The sequence below is a fragment of the Falco biarmicus genome, chromosome 11, assembly GCF_023638135.1.
Source record: "Falco biarmicus isolate bFalBia1 chromosome 11, bFalBia1.pri, whole genome shotgun sequence".
NCBI lineage: Eukaryota > Metazoa > Chordata > Aves > Falconiformes > Falconidae > Falco > Falco biarmicus.
In genome coordinates this window covers 9993475-10019749 of record NC_079298.1, presented here as the reverse complement: position 1 = coordinate 10019749, position 26275 = coordinate 9993475, and the positions used below count along the sequence as shown (strand labels likewise).

The 26275-nt window shown below is 40.0% G+C and overlaps 2 protein-coding genes across 13 annotated transcripts in view; both read right to left on the bottom strand.

The window, feature by feature from the left end:
* Window positions 1-12208, bottom strand: part of TTC39A (tetratricopeptide repeat domain 39A) — a 54378-nt gene extending 42170 nt beyond the window's left edge. Inside the window, exons 1-2 of one of the 3 annotated variants that reach the window (XM_056356721.1) lie at window positions 12148-12208; window positions 446-550 (exon numbers count right to left, since the gene is read on the bottom strand). In XM_056356721.1, coding sequence (XP_056212696.1) covers window positions 446-510 — 65 coding nt within the window. In that variant the 5' untranslated portion in view covers window positions 511-550; window positions 12148-12208. Of the gene's footprint in view, window positions 1-445; window positions 551-2679; window positions 2802-11649; window positions 11970-12147 lie in introns of those variants that run through there. The other 2 variants (XM_056356719.1, XM_056356720.1) reach the window with 2 other exon arrangements.
* A 4675-nt stretch (window positions 12209-16883) lies between these two features.
* EPS15 (epidermal growth factor receptor pathway substrate 15) overlaps window positions 16884-26275 on the bottom strand; it is a 68892-nt gene continuing 59500 nt past the window's right edge. For 4 of the 10 annotated variants that reach the window (XM_056355735.1, XM_056355733.1, XM_056355731.1 and 1 more), the window contains 5 exons: window positions 25518-25587; window positions 24255-24331; window positions 23566-23728; window positions 20711-20889; window positions 16884-18807 (listed from right to left, as the gene is read on the bottom strand). In XM_056355735.1, the coding sequence (XP_056211710.1) occupies window positions 18661-18807; window positions 20711-20889; window positions 23566-23728; window positions 24255-24331; window positions 25518-25587 (636 nt within the window). In that variant the 3' untranslated portion in view covers window positions 16884-18660. Of the gene's footprint in view, window positions 18808-19092; window positions 19959-20108; window positions 20146-20710; window positions 20890-23565; window positions 23729-24254; window positions 24332-25517; window positions 25588-26275 lie in introns of those variants that run through there. The other 6 variants (XM_056355736.1, XM_056355739.1, XM_056355734.1 and 3 more) reach the window with 6 other exon arrangements.

Sequence of the window (26275 nt, the reverse complement as noted above, 5' to 3'; positions counted from 1 at the left end):
CCCCAAGAATTCATACCTAATGGCTCTAACCTGGCAATTCATGGTCAGTTGCTCATTTAGACACAAAGCTACAAATTCTCAAATTCTCACAGTGTACAGAAAAATATGGGGTGGGTGGGTCGGCCGGTGTGTGACAGAAGATTGTTTTTATTCTTCCAGGAACAAGAATCTCACATACTGTACTACAGCTGAGGGGCCACTTCTCTGGACAACAGTTCTGTACTTCTTGTACTTACCTCTGATCAATCTTGTTATTTACTCACCCAGCCATAAAGCACTTACTCTGTCTTCCCCCAGACTTAACATGTGAACTTACCACCCCCTTCTGAACTAAACCTATGCAGTCTTATCAACTGTGAGAACTAGCTGTCTCGTCAATTCTCCTGACAGACAGTGAAGCAAAGAAAAATAAACAGAGGAAAACTAGTAAAAGTAGCCAACTTACTTTGCTTGTAAAGAAGCCAAAGCATCCGAGAACTTGTTGTTAAGAAATAGATCCAGAGCTGCCATACATTCATGCAATGCCTTGTTGAGGTCTGATGTAGGTGACCTGCCAGAAGAAGAGAGAATAAACTCAGCACATCTGTCCTCCTTCTACCAGTGCATTACCGCTACATTCGAACCCCGCCTTCTTCAGTTCTAGTCTTATGTATAATCTTACATATAATCCCATATATAATCTGCTATTCCTTTTCCAGCAATTGCAAAATATGAAAGTGACTTCCATTATGTTTGTGGGGATTTTTGTTTTGTTTTGTTTTGTTTTAACTACACTCTTATCCTGTGGAAAGCAATTTAAGTTTTGTACTTGCTGAAAATAAAATAGACTGCACGTACTGTAAACAAGGACCCAGACATGCAGAAGTTACCATGTGGGAGCATGGTAATTTGATGAGCTCAGGTGTCAGGAACACAGAAGCACTGGGTGACAATGCACATCTGACTGAGCGTAAGGCTGACAGAGACTGCAGGCTAGTGACACGATGATCATGTTGTCACTTTAAGGATGAGACATTGCCAAACTGCATCAGATTATTGTATCGACTGCTGCTGGAACATCAGCTTCAGTTCAGCTCATGTCCAGTATGGCTCCTGACCAGTAGACCACTACAGACTTGCAGGTGAGTTTAAATTTCACATTGTGCATGCTCCTGGAATCATCACTGTCCCTATGAAGTGCTACTGCACTCAAACAAAAAACCTGCTGCTCCATCTCAGCTCAGAAGATTCTCAGTGGCTTACTCTAGCTGTACTTTCCTCCTGTACAACATTCAGATGTCAGCCTGACCTGTCACAAGGGTTCTCATCTGGTCTTTGGGTTACTGGCAACAGGATACTGCAGACGAGCCGAGTAAGTTTAGTTCAAGTTCATCACCACCAGAACTGCTGGACAAAAAAATCCACAGAAGGAACAGCAAGGCCTTGCACTAACGTTAAAGTCACCTGGCCAATGTTAAGAGAGTTGAAACATCTGCATCTAATGCTCAAAGAGTTATACTGCACTAGTATGTTGCATACAAGCCTGTACAAAAAGGCTCCCCCAACGAAGTACAAATATCCTCATCATGTTCTGCACTAGGAACAGCTGTAACTGATGTGATCTGTCTTGTGACTTTGAAACTATGTTACTTCCTTTAAAATAGCACAACATATAGCCTCCTGAAAGGAAAAACAGAAAGCAAAGTCCTGGTATCATCTCAAGGAAAAGACGGGGAGCACAGAACAAACCCATAGCATCAGTAATAACCACCGACTGCAGCAGTGGTTTGGTTTAGGTTTTAAGAATAATGACTGCAAAGAAAAAGAGCATAATTATATATATGAAGAACAGGATTATAAATTTGAGAGAAACATTATACGACATTGTTCATAGTGTCTGTTGTCATCACGCTTCAGATACACTGCAAATCCTTCCGCACCCAAGACACCCTCCAAGTGCTTTGCAAACGTTGATTAACCAAGTCTTGGCATTTGTCCCATACAATAGGCAATATCATGTCCACCTAACCATTGTGAGCCTTACTTACTGTAACAATTAAAACTTTGCCAATTACTGTTTACATGTATTACAATTCTTACCTGCCTTTTTTACAGGTCTGTGTTTCTGAACCAAATAGCATATTTAACACTATACAGAACATATTCTAAAACATTTTAAAATATTTAGACTAGTAACATTTTATGTGGGGTTTTTTTGTTTGTTTCTCGTCATGCAGGAGCATTACCCCATAATAAGTAGAAATAAACCTTTTCAAAATACTCCTTTGAAACAGAAAGATGGCAAAGAAAAAAATACTGCTGAAGCTCAAAGCACAAATAGGATATATTAATTACTCAGCATTTTTTCTGGAATAAGAATTATTAACACAGTGCCACCTTCAGCAGCAGCGAAAATAGAAGTTGCACACTTCCCTGATGCTCCAAGGAAACCTGACATTTCCTGTGGCTCCCAAGTAAAGGGCTAAGACCTGAACACAATGCACACCTTACATAAATGCTACAAATCAACGTTTGTTGCTGTTAACAACAGGGAAGAAATCCTTTAAACCAGAGAGTGCTAAGCATTTTAGCAAACTGATTAGTCATGCTTCAGTGGGCTGCAGATTCCCTCTTGCTCTCTCGACAGTAAGATCTGAGCTGCCTCTGAGCCAAATGGAAAATGCTGTGCACTGCTCTTACCTTTCTGTTAAACTTCTCGTGTTTTCTGACATAGTCATTTGTATGCCCGCTCAGCATTTAGGCACGAACATCCAGCGGCGGCAGCAGCACTCGGTGATACTTACCCAGCTCAGAGTGACAGTCACAGGGCGAGCACAGGCTGGGGCAGCGCCTGCCTGCGGTACCCCACCCTCTGATTGGTCACTACGGATGGCACGATGAGAGCTACGAGCATCGAGCATCACTGAGTCCCTTACAACATACTTCAAATGAGCCATGTGAGAGCCAGCCCGTGACACACGAAGCTCATGTATCAGTGGATACTACCAAACGTGGAAGGTGCAGTCAGCTGTCAGCCTATCTTTGATCTACAGACCTGCCTGACATCAGTGGCAGCATCAGCTGCCTCGCACTCAGTACAAACTAGGCAGAAGTCAAACATCCCTGTAATTACAGATCTGAAACAACAAAAATTACTGTATGTAGCTGTGGACCACGTCAGAAACCTATGAACCAGAATGGAGAGTCAAATGAGGCCAGCTGACATGCAGGAAAACTGAGGCAGTAATTGCTGTCAATGTGAGGAACAGACAGGTGAGGGAGACAAGAAAGGACCTCTTCCCAGCAAGGATTCTCCACAAAACACGCTTCAATCACCAGTCAAACTGCTGCTTTTTGTTGGTTCCTGTAACTCTCGGAGGTAGTGAGGCTTTACATGTTCTTTGTAAAAATCTCACTTGGATGCCAAGCAAAATGAGGCAAGTTGGCATAAACAATTTAATCAGTTGAGTGAGCTCACCTGGCTGATTTTGCCCCAAATAAAATAATATATACTCCCAAACTGTTTTGCTGGCATGTCAGCGGTACTGGTCCTGCATGTAAGAAAGGCAGCTACAAGCAGCAAAAGCAGTCCCTTCTCCCATGGCAGCTGGACTGTGAAAGTTGATCATCTATGATCAGCTAAATTAGTTTCTCCAAGAGCATCTACTGTTAAAAATGATACTTCTCTGTTCTCCTATATACCGTCTTATTTGTTATGTTATGCAAAGCAGTACCAATAACAAAGGCATCAACTGATGAAGTACGACCCAAAAATGATAAACAAGCAAGGGATAATTTCAGGAAGATGCTCTGAAGATATTAACACACCTGATTGAATCTCTTGCTGTTTTTATGACATCCTGTACAGGAAAAGCCTGTGCTGCATTTGGTAGCAAAATTATCGTAATAGATCCACAGGCTGCCCCATTAACAACTCCATTACATGTTCCTAACAGCACCATGTACCTGGGCCACAGCAGGACATAAAAGACATTACCAGGTTGGTTTTATCTCCAGTTGGGTATAACTACTGGTTGCAACTTAAAATAGGCCAGGTTGCTTCCGTGGTAGGATTGTGAGCTACTCTGAAAAAATTATTCATCATTTTCACTAGCTTTTTATATAATATTTAACTGCACTGTATTTCTCCGAATAGTCTTTAAAGTTCTGTATGGTGAAGGCTCTGGCTGTTTCTGCCCAGTTCTTCAAGACTTGATTTGGTAAGTATTTATTTGAATACCACTTCTCTGGAAAACATATACCCAGATGACCTTCAGCATGCAACCTGTCTTTCCCTACACGTATCAGTATTTCCTTTTAACCAAGGAAAACAAATCTGAAAAATTAAGATCTGAAACCTTTCCAAATTTGGGCCACTTCCCCCTTGGTTTCAGAAGCTTCTTTCCTTTTTTGCTTTTTGGCAGCATGACTTGCAAGGACAGTCATATGGTTCTCACTGTGGTTTTATTATTTATGAACTTTGCCCTGGGGACCATGACTGGGGGTGCTTCACAAAACAGAATTATAGTATCTCCTGTGACTTAAGGTAAGACATGAACTCACTACTCCACTGCATCTCCCTTGTCTCTACTCAGAAGTGCAATTACCGGCAACATACTAGACAATGCCCTTTTTATTTAAAGATCAAATCCTTTTTATGCCAACAGCAATATCAAACAAAATGAATAAGGAGAACTAAGCAAAATTAAATTTCTGAGTATTAATGAAAAGTAAAGCATTTTCAAAAGTAAAGACTCATGTTTTCCATGATCAAAAGGAAGGGGAGAGAAGGCTTTTTTGAGCACGGGAGTCACCACATTTCCACATAGTTTTACTTCACTGTGTGCATGATGTTGACTGTTTTTTTACTGTAAGTTTGCAGCGCACATGCTTTATGATTTGCCATTGGGTTTTACAGATTTCTTCAATAAAAAGGGTCTTGAACCTTGTATTCTGCAAGTGCTGAACTACGGATGCATTTGACTTCAGTAATTATCAGAACTTTGCAAAAAAGGGGAAGTCTGAAGTTTATGCCTTCATAGTAATGCTTTCAATAGTAATTCAAGAACTCCTTCAGTATTGTGAGACATGGAAAGCAAGTTAAATCAGTCATATCCTAAAGTATGGATGAATTTCTCTGCCAAATCTACATTATCTGCATAAGTCAGGTGTGGTAGCTTGGGTAACTTCATTTGGAGGAAGAGAATAAAATACAGAGTCAAGCACAATTGAGCTAAACCAGTACTTGACGACAAACCACCAGAGAAGACCAAGTGCTGGTGACTCAGGAGTTGACTTTCTTCTCATTATCAGGAGACTGGGAATAGGGAGCAATGGACGCACACCCTGTTTTCCCAAATGCAGGCTAGTCCCAAACATGTAAAGCAAGTGAGATGCCAGAGCAGAGAGAAGAAGCATCTCATGGAATGATTATATTCCCAAAGAAACTTCTCAGCAAAATCTCTGTAACCATACTAGAGACCTTCTATCTCAGGGCCTTGAACAGCACCAGCGCAGCCGGGCTCAGTAATGACTGACACTGCTCTCTCATCTGATTCAGACACATCCACAAAGCTACTCTAGTGAACACCAGCCTGAGTGACCTGCTGATTGCTGCGACAGCTCCCCCCACACCGCACAGCTGGCTCCTGCTTCTGCTGTTACTCCATGGAGCATCCTCTTGCCACAAATAAGAAACCATTCAGCACCCAGCCTTACCACTGGAAGGCAAGCAGAACACAGCTGTTTATCCGAAGGGCTACAATTTCAGCGCAGAAGTTTCCTGTTAAATAATTTTGTAGTATTTGCTCTTGATTTTATTTTATATTTAACAACGCGGACAGCACGGTGTTCTGGCCTCCTCTGCACCCTTTATGTCAAGGGCTGTCTGTGTAACATTCAGTTTCAATTTTTACATGATAATACTTATCTCATGCTGTTAAAAGGCCGCACAAACACTCACAGCACTGGCAGAAAGGACTGGGCTGAACTAACACATAATTTTGCAGCTACCTGCATCAATAGTGAATACACCTGGCAGCACACCTTACTACTACGATGGTGGAGAGCTCAGTATGTACAGAGAAATAACGAGCATTAGTCTCTCTATCTTTACAAACAGATTTAGAGACGGTTGCTTCTAGGCATGTTGTCAGAAAGAAAGTAATAAATTCCTAAACAACTTCTTTACAGAGTATGAAATAGAACTGAAAAGAGATTAGTCTCACATGCCCAAAGCAGCTTCATTTTTTCCGAAGAGGACAGTAAAATCATATTGCTCCCTACAAACACCATGCTACTCAGGCTATCGGACCCTCATCAGTGCTAACACTTCAACCATTCACAGATGTGGGGAGCAGCCCAAATCACATTTCCAAGGTCTAAATTTCAGTTCTTAACAAAAAAACCCAACAGCTAAAGACATCTCAAACACATGAACCTCAAACACCTCAACCAACCTGGCTGGCTGACACACAGCCCAATATGTATGGTAAATACCGTCACTGACACCAGGCATCCTTCCCATTGCACCTTTTCAAAAGTATCACCACTGAATACAGAAATTCTTGCCATGACACCGCTTTCCATTCTCATATTGCTAGCTAATCACAGAGATGTTAGGATTTACCAGGATACACCTGGGATTACTTCCTTTTCAAGTTTGCCACGCCATTCCTAAATCAATGACTACTACTCTTCTAAACAGACGACTGCTTTGAGCAACATTGTGTCACAATTTTTCTGAGCCTGACACTGAAAAAGATCTCTACATTCAAAGAAAACAAAAAGCACATCATTTGGGAAGAATTATTTTCCTCTTTTGCAAACATTTCCCAAACCACACGAGATCAGAAATAATCTTGGATGAACAGCGCTCTCATTACCATGAAAAGGAGAACCAGTAAGCAGTTCTCACAATAATTTGTCACTATTCAGGTTTTAGACAATACAGAAATGTCTTCATAATTCAAAAGCAAATAAGCTAATGCAAGAAAATGAATTCTGCCGTATCCTTTCCTGTTCTATGTGCCAAGCTACTAATACCTCAGCATCTATCTTTCTGTGTTCTTGAACACGTTTCTGGCCTGTGGCTAAGACTCCTTGGTGCTGCAGAAATGCTGCTACTTCTAACAGCAAAGCAATTGGAAAGGTTTAAATATTCATGTTCTCCAAATATTCTGCATAGAGACACAACAGTGATGCAGTTCTGGAATTCAGGATATCTTAGTATTTCATGCTGTCCATGGACAAGATGTACACGTACATGGTAGCAGACTATTTTTGAGGTCAACTCAGCTCTCAAACCACCAAGCTGTTGATGCCTTAGCCATGTCAAAGGTCTTTTGTTAAAAAGGTACTCAAGCTTTCAGTCATTCTGTGTCAGCGAAGGCTCACAAAACAAAGGGATGTGGCAAAGCAGTCAAGTGAGCAGAACAAAGTCCACAGAGTTGGTAGGATTGTGTTCTGCCCTTGGTTCCACCGCTGTTTAACTTGCACCAAGCAGGATCTAGGTTGCATTATATTCACAGCTCTCATCCTGTATCTGAATGGGCAAACAATGCAATAAATTCATTAAGATAAGTTTGTTCAGACAAATAAAAAGTGTTAGTGTCATTTTGCTCTTCCCTTTCCGTGTTGTACTGCCATGACTGCGCACAGAGGGCTAAATGCACCATTGTGGGTGATTATTCCCAGTCAGTAGAACTGTCTGCATCAAACAGAATGAAAAATATAGTCTGGCAAATTACAAATTATCAGCCTAAGCATCCTGGAACTGCATTAACCTAACAAATTAAAAATTAGCTCACACAGGGTCAAACTTGAAAGAAAACAAATACATCCAGCATTACAGAAATTTACAGGATCACTACAATTAAGAGTAATTTTTCATCATAAATCAGTCTGTATTAATACTTAGCAAGTTTTAAAAGCTCTTCTTTTTCACTTCAAATGCTCTACGACCTTTGTCACTTTGAAGGACAGATGTGATCAATATTTTGGGTTTTTTAAGAGTCTTAACGTCTTTAGACAACCTTATATGGCCCACTTGCTCATTTCTCAAAGTCCTCTAACTTTTCAGTTTTACTGTCTCTGGTCAATCTACGCTTCTGACACAGTTACTTTCAATTTTTAAAGGTCTAATCCTGTTCATATTAAAAATAACAAGAAATCCATGAGAGCTGCACTAGACCGCTGTCATGCACTTGCAATGGTGTTGAGCACATTTAGGTACCCAGGAAACATAAAAGAAGCATTAAGCAAAATGTAAGCTCATGTCTGCCACATTCACGATAAGAAGTCAGACAATCCATGAGATTTGTTTTTTTAAGGACTGCAAGATCAGACTAGAGGTCTGTATTATTTCTGAAATAAGATTCAGCATGAATTCAAGGAGGGATGTTATGCAATTTCCCCTTTCGGATGGATTCTGCATTACCTAGCAATAACAAACGCTGACTGGTAGGTAACAAAATAGTTACCTATGCATCTTACCTCAGCGCTTTGTAATTCTGGTTTGTACTTTTTTACGCTGACTTACACTTCACTTCAGACTTCAGACGGAAGGGATGAAATAAACATTTTGGCCCAAAAGGCATTTTCCTGTAGTACTTAATCTAAGCTGAAAAGTTTCTTGGTTTGGTTTTTGGTTTTATTTGGATTGGGTTGTCTCGGGGGTTTTTTTGCATTAAATCTATGCAAAACGTTTTCAAAATAAAATAAATTACCCTGTAATATGTTTTATTGTAACTTAAAAAACAACAACCAACATGCTTTTGTTTCAATTGCATTGCTTGACAGTATTTTAGGCTCTCATAAAAAAGAAAAAAAAAAGGAACGACACAAAATAATTGAACAAATAGGGGACTGCTGCTTTGCCCTTAATCATTGCTTTACGTGAAATTTCAGATTCTATTTCCCTAAGAGCTTCCCACAAACTGACTTTGTATTTCAGAAGTCATCTGCAAAGCATACTTCACAGTACCTTGACCAATAACAATGCCACTTTCTCTCCAACGAAATAAAAATTCAAGCACAGCACTTCAATATGCCTTTGTAACTGTCTTGAACCTGCTTGTTGAATCAATACTCAAGAACAGAAAACAAAAAGCACTAGTAGCAAGTTTTCTTGGCACTCTATTTCTAAAGACATTTTGAAGAATTATTCTTAGGTACAATAGCTTCAAGAAGCAGACAGTTATTATTCTCACCATTTCAGAATGCAAAAACAACTAAGTGAGCTACCTGAGGATAAAAAGCCTAAAAAAAGCAAGGCTGAATTTGAACTTGGAATCTGAACAGTCTGGGATTTCTTTTTCTTTTTTTCTTTCTGACAAGAAATACAGATGTGTCAAAATTAAAAACTTTGATGCAGACATAGTGAGATTTCATCAACTCAGGATGTCAATTTTAGTTAGAGCCAAAGAGAGAGAAAGATAAAATTACATGCAACTCCAGTACAGCATTCCCTTTGATTTGCATTTGAGATTCAAGCTATTAAGTCAAGTATACCTGAATGACCACCCTAACATTCACACTCTGTTCTGGCAATTGTTTTTTCTACAAAAGATGACGCAAAGGTTTATTATCAAAGTGAAGACAAAAGCTGAATATCTGCAAAATGGGAGGTCATTTTTCATCACCCCTGCTCAAAAAATCTGGCAAGTTTTCAGTTCCAACCAGTCCACTAGACCATCATGTCCTCCAACTATGAGCTAATAATTTCAATCTATTCCTGAAACATATCTGAAACCTAAGCAAACTCAAGCTCAGCCCTGAGAAAACACTGCCTAGAAGCTTCATGGGGTTTTAAAGGAGCATTTGAAGTAAAATGTGATCTACAATAAGGAAATATTTTTTTTTTCCAAAAATTAGCAAAAATCCTGATATATAAGTTTTCAACGTTTTGTAGTACAGTAACCAAAACACCTGAGGCACTTTCCACCCTGGTGCAATGGCACACTGGGCTGTGACAGCTGGTTCCAGTAGATGGAGCTGCGGAAAGGACACGAGGTCCCAGCACCACGTTCTCCAGCAGCTTCAGCAGCAGTCTGACTTTTGGGACAACCTGCCCAATAATCTAGCAAAATTCAGCAAACTCCTTCCTGCTTCTGAACATTTGTGCCAACCTTCTTCTGCACATTCAAAACCTTCTGAAGAGCAATCCAACGACAACCTCTCAGCCTTTGCTGCTGCTATTAGGGCAAACAGAAGACCTAGAAGTCATTTAATATCATTATTGTAAACATATGGCCCACCTTCCCATGCTGGACAGCAAAAAAACCCCGCCCCAAATTAAAAAAAAATAATTTGTTGGTTCATTGAAGAATTATCAAGACAGCTCATAGAAATAAATCTGTACAGAGCTATTACAAATACTAACACATGTATCATTTTGCATCATTGGCAGGTCTAACACACCGTACTTTTTAATCCCACAGGACTTTCCTGCTTTACGTGACCTCCTACCTCCATTCTCTGTTCTAACATTAATAGAGACACCACCAAAAAGTGAGCACTATTGTGTAGCTCATGTAACCTAAAGTTCAGGAAATATTTTTCATCATGGTTTCTGCAAACAAATGTCTCAGGCTGGTATTTGCTGTTTTCAACTTTAAGATGTAGGGGAAGCACGCAAGCAAAGACGGAGCGCACCAACACTTCATGGAAAGCCACAAACAGGACCCTTTACCACTCTTCCAGGCAGAGAAATGGTTTGCTGACCTCGCAAAAAACTGCACTAAGTTTCCAGTCCTGCACAGATGATAGTGCAGACTATTTCAACGGCCTTATGTCAAACAGGGAATCCGCAAACAGGCCTTTAACGCAGCCACGTCTAAAAGCGAGCGCACCGTCCCACCAGGAAAGAACAGCTTCTGAAGAAACAACTCCCTCACATGCAAACAACGGGAGTTTGTGTGTTTTAGGGGCAGAGGGAGCGCACACGTGGGCAGGAGAGGAGGAAGGGAAGCCATCCACCTGCAGCTGGCTCCGGAGGGCCAGCAAAGGCGGCGCCGAGCGCCCGGCTCTCCCGGCCCGGGTGGCTCCGGGAACGGGCCCCGGGCCGCCCCGCGCCCCGGACGCACGGCCCGGCCCTCACACAGCACCGCGAACCAAAAGGAATTTGCGTAGAGCTGCTAAAGGCTCGCAGGACAGGTATGCAATTAGCTCAAGCTAATGGTTTTGTCTAAGCAATGAAAAAAAACCAACAAAACCCTGCAAGTGCAAGAACCAGTTTGTGCCCCGCCGGTAGCTGTGATGGGTGGGTAAGGGGAGGTAGGGACGGACGGAGCCGCCCCCCTGGACGGCGCCGCTCTGTGCCCGAAGGGCCCGGGTCCGCCCCGCCCGGTGGTCCCGGCCCCAGGACCGCAGCGGGGGAGGCGCCGGCCGGCGGGCGTTCAGCGGGGCTCCCGACCCGACCCGCCGTCCCCGGAGCCAGGCGGGCAGCTTACCCGGGAAACCAGCCACCCTCACCCGCTCCGCCGGGGCACCGGCGCCTCCTGCCACCCGCCGCCCTGCTCCGGGATGGGCCTTCCCGCCGCGCCGCGCCCGCTTCCCACCCGGGACGGAGCGTTCCCGCGGCCGCGGGGCCCTTGGCCCGCCCCGCCGGGAGAGACCCCGCTGCCCCCGCGGCCTGAGGGAACGGCCGCGGCCCCCCCGCCCCCCCCGTACCGCGCGTCGCCGCTCCCGCTGTTGGCCGCGCGGGAGTCCATGGAGGCGTCGGGAAGGGCGGCCCCGGCTCCCGGAGCTGCGGGAGGGGAGGCCGGCGCCGAGGGCTGGCGGCGGTGCTCCTGCTGTTCCCCGATGCGGGCGGCAGCCGCAGCCACCTCGCATGGTGTGAAGCAGCGGCGAGCCTCGGCGCATGTTCGGGCAGGGCCGGGCCCCGGCGGAGGGGCCGCCCCCGCAGGTGAGCGGCTGCGGCAGCGCCCGCCCCGCCGCCCGCCCCGGACAGGCCGCGGGGGGTGCCTCGGGCACGGGTTACGGTGAGGCGGCTGGGACCGTCCGGCACGTCCCGCCGTGCCGGTGCAGGACGCGGGGCCGCCGCCGTGGGGGACAGCGGGTTTGCGCGGCTGCTGGCGGAGGAGAGGGAAGGGAGGAGGGAGGGAGGCCCGCCCTGAGCCCAGGTGGCCCCGCCGGCCGCCCGAGGGGAGCGCGCCTCAGTGCTGTTACCTGCTGCAGCCAGAGCCATTAACTCCTCCTGAGAAAGAACAGGAGCAAAATAAAACCCGTATTTAGCCAAGTTCTGAGTTACCCCGCACTCCCTTACCAGCCTGCTTCCAAGAAGTGTTTGCCCAGGTGGAGCCCTCAGCCGGCCACAACGCCCAGTGGGCCTTGCCTTTGCCATGCACCTGTATTTTAAAAAAAATTCTTCATAAACTGAGTTAAAAAGAAGTTAAACCAATTGAAATTAGAAACAGATACGCAATAGTGGGAAAAAAAAAATGGTTCTGATTTGCCCATGATGTGGATTATACCAGCCCTGCAGCCCCAGGGTTCGGCGGTGAGGGGGCCGAGCAGCCTACGGCAGGGCGAGGAGGCCGAGGCACAGAGGCACAGCACGCAGGGAGCGGCAGGGCAAACAGGAGGGCTGGGCTGGCATACGGAAACAATGGGCAAGTTAATGGGAACAAAGGGCGTGCTACGGTTAAAAAAAGAATTTATTAGCTGAACACTGAGAATGTGGCTCGTGATGTGCAGAAGGAGAGGCAGGCGGCGGGCCCACCGCACGCACCAGTGCACGGGGCGCAGCTGTGGTGAGAGAGAAGCCTGAGACAGCTGATCAACTTAAGCATGACACTTTAGCATGACAACAGGCAAAAAAAAAATCATTATTTTCTTATTAAACATTTTAGATTCAACGAGAGATGTTTAGATGCAACAATCTCAAACACTTAAGATCAATGAGGGATGCTGTAAGGAGCGGCGACAAGCACCTTCACACAGCTATTATGGTACAGGTGCAAACCCCACATTCTTCAGCATCAAATACCTAGTCACATACATCTCGGTTTTTGAATTGTGAAACTCATGCATTCCAGCTCACAGCTTTCATAATGGCGAGAGACTTGCTGTGTAGTTCTGCACTTTGGACACAGCCCATTTGCAACAGCCAGTCACATTTCACCTAAAGAACATTTTTTATTAAGAACCACCCTAGGATATACTCTAAATTGCTTTTTGCAGCTTCTAGGAACTCTATGTTTTAGGGACAAAGCTGAAAAAGCTAAAACAGAAGGACAAATTTGCATCCTTAGCTTAAACGCAATTCAAGTTAGTTACTCCCCTGAGCATATTATTGTATGTTCACTAACAGAATAATTATGCTTTTAATATCAGACAGAAAAATAAATATTTTAAGATAAATTAATAGCATATTAAGGAAAATGAGAGAATTTAATTCTATGACTCTAACATTCAACTAGTACTTTTACATACATCCTTTTCAGGATTCTGGGCCACTGGTTTCAACCTCAACCAAGTAATTTATTCAGTGAAAGTTATTACTGGGTGTGGGACCAAGATGGGATTCATACTCCAAACTCCTCAGAACTGTCTGGAACCTGAAGATCCTAGTCTATATTATAAAAGAGCATTTAAGAATAAAGAGCTATTAACAGAGCTTCAGATAAGTATTTAAATAATCTACAAGAAGGATTTTAGCTAAAAAATAAATTGAGCCTTTCAAAATTATTTTTTTTCCTGTGTAAGTCACCACACCTGTTCATGTAACACCTCAAGAGAGACTGCATTCTGTGGGAAACAATCCTAAAGACCTTTTGGCTTTGAATACAAGAAATTAAATGCTACATAGTCTCAACAGAATAAATAATGATCTGTCCACACAGGAAAATCAGTCTAAGTGGATCAGGATGAATCCTTTCATTGACATGGGAACTGTCACTGACAGTTTGCAGACACTGTTACAAGGATCTCTTGCTGGCCAGTGCCAGGTGGGACAGACCTCTGAAGTCAAAAGGTAAGAATTTCACCCTGTATTATCACCAAAGTAAATCCTCCAGCAAATATCTTGTGCAAAGCAGCACTTTAAATTAAGTTAAATTAAATTAAATTAAGATTAAATTCCTAATCTGTTTCCAGTTATTTGTATAGTCCTGGCATGCAACTGGCTGCTTATACTAACAGAGGAAACGCCTTATAAAACATCTCTCCTACCTATAGGATACACACAAGTAAAATGGGATAAAATTCATTTTACTCTCCACGAGACTGTCTTTCCAATTACAGTACTTACATAACATGCTATCAAACCCACTGCCTCTTAGAAAAGAGGAAACAGATTAGCATTAACAAGTGGTTTGTCCAAAATCATTTATTAAATCAGCAAGAGATAACTAGAAACAACATCCTGACCTCTTGAACACACATCCAAACAATAGAGCATTTCCCCCCTCTATCAGATAGCTACCTGATCACCTGCTTTAAAAACTAATGCTTTTTGTTTGCAGTTTAAAGTCTAAGGTCCTACCAGCTCTAGTTCTCTCAATTTCAGCACAACAGGAATTCTTAAGTATTCTGAGCAAGGATGGCAATGCAGCTGGTAGTGTTTGTCTATTTTTTGATATTCATGTTTCTTTAAACAGACTGCAGATGAAAATGACTTCTGTTTCAGGGTATTACTGACCTAGACTTGAGGGTTTGTCACCTGACAAATTAAAAATTCTTTCCCATCTTTTCTACGATAACAGACACAGGCCAAAATTCACTGTGAAGGTTCCCACAAAAAACCACAAGGGATTCTCATCCTCATCTATCAGTCCACAAGCGCAAGAGAAAAATATTTTTACTTTCTTTTTTCCCTTCCCTGACTTATCTCCACATAAGAAACTCCTTAACATTGTCCTGTCTTCCCTTCCTGCATGGGTACTGAGCTACAGTTCTGCAATGAGTGCAGGCAGCAGCTTTCTTCATTTTAGCCTCATAGCTCCCTGGAAGCACAATACTGCAGAGAGTTCAAGAATTCAGTAACACTCATAGAGATAACGAAAGCTCCACTCTACCTACCAAGACGGTAAGTTTCAAACTTGCGCCAAGAAAGTTCTTCAAAACTGTTGATTATCTGCTTTTAACTTGACATTGTCTTGTGTTTTATAATTGCACAAGGCAAACAAACCCTCTTCCTTGTTATGATAAAAAGTGGATGCATCTGAGAGCCAACCTTTGTGTTCACTCTAATTAACAGTGTAATTAAATTCAAGAGTATTCACTGACATGATATGGAACTCCATAAAGAGAAGATGTATGACTTCCATGGCTAATGTTTTGAACAGGCCCGTTCCTTTTCCAGTTTTAACCTTCTATAAATTAAACCTGTAGACTCTATGATATCTAAATATGTCATTCTATCAGTACTGCAAAACCACAAGGTTGCACTTCCGTGCACACAATCACTTTGAAGATTCAGGCTAAAGCATGACTAAAACATTCCCATACTGAAGTTATAATTTTGCTCAATATCCAAATTCAGAAACAGTCAAATAGCTAAATGAAACCATTGAGAAGTTAGTGGGGAAAAACACTTGGCCACATAGCTCTGACAGCCGGATGTTATTTCTGTGAAAAGGTGACAACCAGCAGGTGTGTCAGGTGGCAAAGGATGGCAACGAAGTCCACATAAACCAAAGAAACTAGTAAATCCAACATCAAGGTCTAACACAACAGCTTTTAAGTAGTAAGCAGAAGGGTTAGTATTCTCTGTGACAGAGAATACTGTCTCCTGGCTTAAAGTCCACCATGCTGAAGCAAATGGCATTTTAGGGAACTCCACTCAACCTGGTATGTCAGTTTCCTCATTAAGCACCTTTAATGCCATTTTATTCCTTGTCAATACTTCAGACAATGCAACAGACTTAACATTAATGCCCAGTATGTTCGTCCAATAGTTTCTAGTTAAGCTGCTTCAGCTACATTTCCAATGCAAGTTAACTCAATTGACCAATTAATCTGCTAGGCATTAGATAATCTCTTTACTCTTTTGAGTGCAACGCTATTCTGTGAATGCAATAGAAACTTTCACATGACACAGAACTTCACCATATAGGAAGTTAGAGAAAGGCAGTGAGAAGAGGATATCAGATTATTCAGGATGATTAGCAACCATCTTCAGTTTCATGACAAAGAGCTAAATGGACTGCACCCGCTTTGGAGGGGGGAGAGAGGGTTGAAAGCAGCACAATCCAAGGCAAAGTGTGCCCAAGACGGAAACTTGACGCGGCACAAAAGGAAAAAAGTGGAGAGCCCACAGAAGGTTTCAAATAGCCTCAAAATTGTGTGTGAACCTGGAAAAAATAATGAAGATATTACGTTGCCTAATCCAACTGATGTCTCATTAAAAGAAAATAGGCAAAGCAATTTAGGTCCACTTAAATGGGTATATTAAAACCTAACACTACTGTAACAAAAGGATCAAAGACACATGTAAATGGTTGTTGGGACTCCTAAACCTCTATTCCTTGGTACTCTATTCCTTGACATAGAGGAGATACTATGCTGCCAGACATACTTGGAACAATCACATATGCTGGGTCAAACTAAAGGTTTCTTAAGCCCAGTATGTTGACAGCAGCCAGTAAAGGACACTGATTTATCTTCACAGATAAATCTTAAGTATCTAAACATTTGGGCTTTGCAACCCTTGTACAGGCAAAAAAAATCCTTGGATGAGAACAGCCTCGGTTTTCTTTGAAGCTGCCACAACTCCTAATGAAGCCAGTGACAGCTGGGATTAGTGTGCACTTCAGCTGACCTCAAGATTCAGGGAACTTTTTTTCTCTAAAAATTAACCTGCTCCCATCAGACCACAAGTCAGAACAGTTTATACTGTTTGCATTACATTTACATGTCACTTTACAGCTCATGGCACCCTTTCGAAAAGATAGGCAAACAGGTCACACATATGTACTTAAACTTTATTTCTTCATAATTACAGGCTATTGTTAGAATTTTTAAACAAAAGGGAAGTCTATAAATAGAGGCTAATCCCACCTGAACAAATTTAAAAAAAACCAAAACAAACAGTTAAAACTTCATAAAGTAATGCCATTTAGCTCACAGCAGTGGTTTGTTGGTAGTCTGGGTAAAAGTACTATAGTCAGAGTCAGTAACATGAAATGTAACATCAAATGACTCAAAACTTTAAATTCCATAAAGGAAAGCAGGAATATATATATAATATATACATATAATATTGTGTTGGTCCACTGAGTATACATTTTTAACAAAAGATAAGAAAGTATGTAATCCAGTTAAGCATACGATTTGCAAGATTAGTGTACACTCATTACAAAGATGTATAGATAAGTTATTAACTATTTAATACTTGCAAAATTTTAAGTTACTTTTTTGAGCAGGTGTTTAAATGCTCATTTCCCAGTGCAAAAGAAAAAAAAATCCCAGTCCGGTTACCCATTTTTCCTGAAAAAATTGAAAAATACAAACTTGTGCAACAGCAGCATTGATAGGTAACGGGAAGAGCTTTAATATACTGAAGCATGGCCGAGTTCTCCCCCTTCCCTCCCCAGTGCTGTGTGTTGAAACACTTCCATTTCCTCTACAGAAATACCACAGGTTAAAAGTGCAAGAAAAAAACCCACAAACAACAAAACAATCTCTTGATGTTTATGCTGCTGCCATCCATTTTTCTTAGATAGGGCAAAAAGATTATTCTTTGGGGAATTAATTTAATGAAACTGATTCTCCAGAAAAGAGTTCTTTCAAAATGAACAATAAGTTATTTTCATTAAGTTACTTTCATTAACATTCTATCAATCCTACTCTGACTCAGTGACCATTCAGAAATTATTCAGTTTAAGGTGCAACTATCAGTTGGCATTCAATAAATTACATATACAGAAAACAAACGTGGTAAAAAATAAAATAAAATCAGACTACCTGTTTTTTCTTTCTATTCTCAATCTTATTTCAAATTGAACTTATTAACTTGCCAGTTCAGCTGCATATTTCACAGGCAAAAGTGGCCCAAACAGCAGTGAGGTCTCACAATTTGACAGTCATCTTGGCAAACAGCAGATGCACGTGAATCTTCAACTTAACTGCTTTATAAAACAAAATAACAGGTCTGTTCTTAAAAACTATGACCATGCAAGAAAAGCATTAAAGTTTTCAGAAAGACACACCCTTTCTGACTTAGATTCCATGAAGATTGTTATTTCAAATCCAAAGGTAGAATCTTCAATAAAGAGAAAAATCTATATGCATACATATAAAATGAAGCACTCCACAACTCTGACATTACTAAAATCTCTTTAGAAGGACAAAAGGTTTCAAATGACTAACTGCTTGATGGGAGACAGTCAGCCACGACAGAATAATTGCTATATTCACTTTATGCTCAATTACCAACTGCTGACAGATTACAGTCCAACTACAATCTCACTATCTGCATTTTAAACTGATTTGCTTACAGCTGGGAAAGTACTTTGTTCGCCTGAAAACTTGAGAGAAACTGAATGCTAAACTTAACAGTTATTCAAACAATAACCAAAAGGATTGAATTCAGCAGAAACATTCACAACACTTTCAGAAATTAAAAACCTTTCATAGTTTTCTTGAATATATGTATTTTCTGATTAACATTTAAATACGTTAGGTATTCAGGAAGAGGGACAAAACAGTTGACGTAAGACAAAAATCTTATTCTAAACTTCATGCTTCTGATATTTCAGATTTACTGAGTGCAATAGCCAGTTCCAAGTCTTCTTGCTCTTGCTGTTTTAGTCTTGCCAATCTTTCTTTCTCTTCTCTCTCACTTTCCCTCTTAGCCCATTCAATCATGTCTTCCTCAGTAGAATACTGCATTTTTAAAAGACAAAATAAACCAGATTAATAATACAATGATAACCAACACTGCCCAAGTCCTTGATTTAAGGTACAATTATAGTTTTTTAAAAAATTCTATATAGTCTAGTCTTCAAATATTACCTGTTTTTTAATTTTAATACACTATTAAGATTAGCTTAGTCTAAGGTTTAACATTTAAGAACTGCATTGAAGCCATCCAATTGATGTATTTTTATGAAATACGCCATGTTTCAAAAATTCTGTATTGTTTCAAAGAAGTTACTGAGTCAAAAGTGCTATAATTAAAATTTGATTTTATTTTGGATTAAAAACAGTCTATACAGGAAATATTTTGAATAAATCGGGAGAACATTTTGCAAAATACACCCCTATCCATACAGTGGGACATCCTGATTTACCCTTCTTTCATTAGAGGTGATTTTTCCAGGTGACAATGATTGCAAAGAATTAGCTGTAGAATGACTGTTTTAGTTGTGTAGACAGAAAATAATTCTGCCAAGAAACAGCAAAATAATAAGGTAACCATACGGTTAGAAGCCTAGTAGTAATACAGAGAAAAGTCAGTGTGATACAAGAGAAAAAAAAGCAACAAAAGAACCGATTATTTCCACGTATATTGATGTGAACAGAACGTGAACTAAATTTCTGCGGTACAATGATTATAAATCAGAGACAGTTAAGGGTATTAGGATAATCTTTTGTATTTTATTTAAGACAAAGTTTGTTTCTTGTCAGCATGCAGAAAAACTAAGAGGTAGGTGAAGCCCTTGTCTTCATGAATGTCCCCACGTTAAGTTTGAAACAGTTACAACATACTCCAGCTAGTTTCTGCTTTGAGCTGCTGCTTTGGCAAATAAATGTAGAAAAGCTTGAGTTTTCTCCATAGTTCACTTAGTATTTTCAGTAATTGCAGCTGGAAAGGAATACTTTTTCCTTCAAAAGACAATGAACATTTTTGCTTTCTCCTCCACATTTCACATTCTCTCCTCCAAACTGGCTTCTCAGTCCCTCTCACTAATAACAGCAATCAATAACAGCATTTCAGAAATTATCATGCTACAAGACACATCAACCAGTGCAAGTCAATTTTGAGAGCCTGTCAATCCTCAGTTTACTTCAATCAAGCATACAGTTTATTAGGCCTGAAAATAAAAAAAAGCAGTATGATCAAGATACTGTAAATGCAAATGGCATTTAACAGGTATCAAGCTTGAAAGTGAGATGATGCCTTTCAAAACTCCTACTTGCAAAAGCCCAAAAGAAAAAAATAACAGATATAGGCATGCACAAACCTTTAGATTTGCTTCTACTGCTTGGACACCACGACTTCTATGAAATGGATTCTGGTTATAAAGAGACACTTACTACTTTTTACTTCATTGTACATAAGTTTGGAATTTACTAGCCATTCAAAACTTCACCAAATTATATTTCATTAACTTACACTGTTATGAGGCTGTTTATCAATATTTCAGTACATTAAAATTATGACCAAACAGTTCAGTGACAGCTAAATTAAACTCACACCTTTTAGTTTATTTTTAATTGGATTGTTATCAGTGTTCTTGTTTTAGATGCACAATTTAAATCTGCTGCATGCTTTAAGAAAACGGATAAACCCTAGAACACAGATATTTTAGAAGTCCTATTGTCTAAAAGCTAGGAGGCCTCCATGAAAACACTCACAAAACCAATGCAATTTAAACATTAAACTACAACATTTTGCAGTATTTTGTTTTAGGACAGCCTCAGCTGTAAATACTGTTTCAACTGGAAGCAAGATCCCTTTTGTACATGGGATATGTTTTAATATTTTAAATTAGACTGAAGACTTCAGTGTGAACAATTCAAAGCTGTCATTATACTGAAACAAATGTAAAAAGTGTTTACTCACAGTACTGAAGTTTGCAAAATTGTTGGGGTCAGCCTCTTTACTGATGCTGGTGGGAGCAAATGGATCACAGAATAGATCTGCTTCTTGTTCTTTGGGAATGTCTGGGGTAGGGAAAGGCTGAAATGGATCGCTCGGTTTAAAGGAATCTGAAGAGTCTATTTGATTGATAGGTCTTTTCCCTTAGATTAAAATGAATTTAAAATGAATTTAAGATAGCAGGTAATAACATGCCAAAAAAAAACAAATTCAAAAGCTACTTGGAATGCAACCTCTTCTAGTGAACTTAGTGGAGCTGCAATGACTTCAGAGGAAGGGTTGCCAATTTAAAAAAATCAGGGCATGGTCCGGTTTCTTAAAGGGTAATCAGGTGAAAAGGAACACACATATGTTAATGGTTCAAGAACACAGTTCTTGAATATACTAATTCTAAGGAATAATGAAAATACTAGTTATTTTGGGAAGGGATTTCTAACAGTTTTGAGCCCCTATTCTATCAGCACAGTATTTTTTTCTTCTGCTTATCAACTGCCAGTGATCATTCCAACAATGCTCTTTTATCATATTTGTTTGGATCAAGTTAACACAATTCCATTCAGAGACTAGAAATATATTTGTAAGTCCTTAAAACACTGTGTCCCCTCACTATGCTAACAGCTGGAATCTCTATAGTTTTTAAACTAACAGAACAAAGGAGTATGATAACAAGCAATCACAAGTTTAACTATTTTGTTAATCCTTGCCTAAGTAGTCGCATATGTAACAGAATCAGGCAAAAGCCCCCAGTTATCTTGTTCTTTTTTCAGCTTAACCCCAGTCAGCTTTCAACACCTTTCAGGACATTAACCCAAATTCTTCCAAGAACAGTTGAGATGAATTTCATCCCACCATTCTCTCCATATGTTACTGCTTACAGAAAAGGTTTCATTGCAGTTTCTTGCATTCAACTAGCAGGTTCAGCAGGTGCTTCTGTTGCCATTTTACATTAAAACTGCAGAATCTAACTCAAGTGCTTCTTATTTTACATATCACTGTTGCAAGTTAGTCTAAAAATTCTTCCATAGACCAAAAGAGATTCTAATTTGACAATGATTTAGAGAATACTCCCTCAGGAATATACGATTTACTTGCACACTTCCCAGGTAAGCTTGCCATGACAGCTCTCACTCACTGATCATGTTCTAATAGTGGCAAACAATGTATGTCTGTTTCTTGAATAATGTGGGAGAAGCAGCTCCATATGACATCCTGGGAATTTTATTTCTGCATGGGAAGGCTTAATAATTGTAAGAATACAAAACAGTCTCCAAATCTGCCCATTTTTTGGTGATATTTTTCATGAAATGGGGGTGTTTATAAGTATTTAGACAGGAAAGGGATTTCAGAAGCAAGTAAATAGCCCTTCTGCACGCTTTCCAGCAGTGTGAAGAATTAAGAGAAAGATATTGGGGCATTTATTTGAAAAATAAATGTTTTGAATCACACCAAGGCAGTAATTAAAACCAAAAACACTTAAGTATCTCCATTTTTTATTTCCATTAGGAAAAGTTTGTTGGGAATGGTTATCGAGATAACCACAGTATCATATTTAGTATGTGCCAATCAAAACAGGCTACTTCTCTCTAGTTATCTATTGATAAGGTTGCTGTTGTCCCACCACTAGAAGCTTTAGAATCCACATATTCTAAAAATGGATCTGTACACCACATCATAGCCACTCCCATACCATGAAGTCAGAAATCCTCTTTTTGTTTTAAATAAGGACCACAATAAGAGGAAACACTATCAAACATTCAGTCCTGAGTTAATGGTTGCACTTGATGATCTCAAAGGTCTTTTCCAACCTAAATGATTCTATGATTCAATTTATCATCACTTGTCACGTCACCTGTTTTAATTTTGTTTACAATGAAACCAATTAATTGCAAGGCATAAGCATGAACCAGATCTCACACCAACATTAGAAACTGAACAGCTGAGTTTAATACTAAATTTTAATACTCCTATACTGTTCCTCTTTTGAGAAGGAAAAAAAAAAGAAAAAAAAAGAATACATGTTTAAGTTTCACACTACAGTCTTCCAGACACCCTGTTTCATCCATATAGCATAGTAGTGGAAAAAAATGATGCAATAGTTTTTAAAGAAAATGAAACAAAGGACAGAACCTTAAAAAGGAATACTAATAATATAATTTCAAATCTATGCAAAAGAAAACCCTGAGAGTAAGGAGTCTGTTGTACATGGGCTTGTTGCAACTGCAAGAAGGTGGTGTTATCTTTGATAACCATGGCCTTTTCTGGAAAGCAGAATGGTTTGTCTCACAGAGTAGGCCAGAGGACCCTGCTATCACTGAACAGAATACAGCCAATGTATTAGTAGTAAACTCAGGTTTCCTGTGCCAGGTTTACTACTACAGACCTCTGGCAAGGCCACCTGTAAAAAGTTAATTTGAAAACCCAAGACAGTCATTTACCCCTACTTAATTCATTTTGCATTAAAATCAGAAGTTTTGCAGTGGATAAAACACACTGTAAGCATAACTTAATGCAAGATTCACAGTGTATAACATGAGCGACCATTCAATCTGCAGCCATGCTATGTTCTTGCAGATACTTGTAGTAATATCTCTATTTTTTCCCCGTTTTCTAAATCCTTTCGCTCTTCAAAAAACCTACAATCCCAAACATTATGCAAAATTTAACTCTGAGGAAACCAGCTCAGGAACAGGAACAGACTTGTTTCACATTTTGCTCATTCAATCCTAAATTCAGATGCTTCACCATCCCCTCATAATTATTGTCTCGCTGCCAATATTGAAGCAGCTAACAGTTAACAACATCTCAGTATCAGCTCTTACCAGGTGGTGGTGGACAGGGCCTTGTGGGAGTTCCTGTTTTAGGGGGCAACGCAGGAGGAACATCCTCATTTTTAGCTGGTGGTTCCTCAAATAGGTTTTTAGTTATGATCACATGGTTGACAGAACCTGATGTGGAAGAGCTAAAGGGATCTTCATTGTTGGCCTTCAACAAAGAAAACAGCAACATAAACGTTTTCAGTACAATTCTGTTATACTTTCCTTTTTCAACAGTGCAGTATTTATCTAGAACTGAAAATCTGGACTACGACAAAAAGAAAACAATCTTGTTTGGTTTTACACATTATCATCCACATATTCCAGGAGACTCGAAAATAAAGAAAAGTCAGGAATGGTTAGTGTGTACAGCAATATAAAGTCAAGTGTAGTTAAACATGCAAAAGTCATACTTTTGCTGTTAAACTCAGCAAATTAAAAAAATAACAATAATTATAATATCACTTCAAATATAGAGAAAATACTTGTAAAGCCACAAGAATTACATTGCATTCTTCACAGTGGAATTGCAGGATAATTTACTATAAACACTCTTTTTTCAAGCAAGTCAGCCATTGTAATTCTTTTATAGTGGCAAAACCATAATGAAACTGTTTAGGCTAGAGAGAGTAAGCTATGTCTCGTCACTGCAGAGTTTCATGCATTTTCTATGAGTAGCCGTAGCTTCACATTACCTTTGACAGCACGCTGAAGTCAGCAAAGCCACTTCCAAAGGATTCGTTTCCAAACAGAGAGGCAAAAGGGTCTGTAGCTAAATAGACATACAAATCAAGCAAAGAGAACGAAAAGTTAAATATGAAAGAGACTGAAAAAAATCCCACAACAAGAAAAGTGGCTGTTACATATTTTGCAGCATAGACTAATTCAAGTGAAATATTCTGAGGTGGGCGCTTCAAGTTAGTAAGTAGCTGTTACAAAAACTCTTAAACTGTTAACTACCTATTAAGAATAATAGTTCTCCTGAACAGGGAGCAACTCAGAAGAAATACTGGTATTCTAATTTCCTACATGAAAAAAAGTTACATTCCACTGAAAGTAATCACATATAACCATACTACTGGATGTTCTGCTGAAATACATGCATGTATACACACAGAGGTATTTTTTGTGTGCATACACCCATAAATATACATATGCAGACGTATACATGAACACGAACAACAGCTCACCTCTGACTGTATGCCCACTTATGGAATGAAGTATCTAAACCTCCTATCTTCTCAGTCTAATTCAACAGTACCCTGTCATTCTTCTGTGCCTCAAAATATGTAAAACCTGCTATTCTACTGTAAAGTAAGGAATGCACTGTCTTTAGCCAATGCTCGCTTCTACATCCTAGAAAACAGCATTTTTTTCCCCTACAATCAAACTGAACAGGTTTACAATACGAAATCACGCATGCATTCATGTTTTGGATTACCACTTATCAGTGCAACTTGGGGAAAAATGGGAGATCAGTCTTCCTTAACGCACCTTTAGCCCTCAGATAAGAGAGGGTCATCACAAACTTTAACAGTAAATGTTCTTGACAAAGTAGTTATTCTATCCCACATCTCCTCTTGTAGTACAAAGTATCTTGTATGTTACTTAGAAAGTAACGTGGAATTTCTAAAGATAATCCTAATGGGAAGCCGTACAAACCACTCAGATAGTCATAACACTCAGATCACGATATTATACCAGTTTTAGGCAAGGCAGAGGAACATATCTGTGGAATCAGTCTTCAGTGATATGCACTAGAGATAAGACAGTTTTGTTTTCTAAAAACAGCCCCTTGCAAACTTATGTCATACTTTATAAGAAAATTAATAAAATGCAGGAAGCCCCCAAAAATGCTCCATTGCAAATTCAGTTAAAAAAGAAGACTAGAAACACAAGTAAGCAAGAGCAAATAAAAATATAACCCAAGAAGCCTGATGTGTATAATTTACTTTTACCTGGATCACTTGATGTAGTAACAGTTGTTCCACCAGGAGCAAAAGGGTCATTCTTCTTTGATGTCTCTGTCTAAAATTAAAAATTCCTTTGGAGTGAAATGTGTTTTTCAGCTTAGAAGAGTCCTCATTCTAAGAATATAATCACAACTTATTTTAGTGTAAAAGTTTTAAGATAAAATATTTTGGAAGTAGCTTTTATCAGCATCAGTAAAAGAGTCCATTAACAGAAAATCCTCCTCAAAACAGTGATTAATGCTTTCAAAGGATGGAAAAAAAAGGTACAATATGTGCAATATACTTGGTAACAACTAATGCAAAATTTCAGAATATCTACCATTCATTTTGGTCTCAGATTTCTACAACCAGAGCCATCTTCATGAAGACATAATCACAAAGCATTTAGGATGAATACAGAATTCCAGTTCAGCAATCAAGAATCTCTCAAGAATCTACTGCTAATCCTACACCACAGCTCTGACCATGCCCCTCACTCTTCCCCGCGCCCCCCCCCCCCCGCCTTCTGACTTCTCTTATTATCAGACTGCAATATGACCAAGAATTGGTCATATTAGAATATATCAAGACTTGGAAAAGGATAGTGTGCTAAGTACTGAAGATTGTAGAAAAGTAATGTTTAAGATTGGAGGTACTGGCTGTGATGTGTAATACGACCTTGAGGCCTGCATGATGTGCACATCACACAGAAGGACACGACCACCACTGTTAGGTGCAGAGATTTCTCACGATCTTGGCTTCAG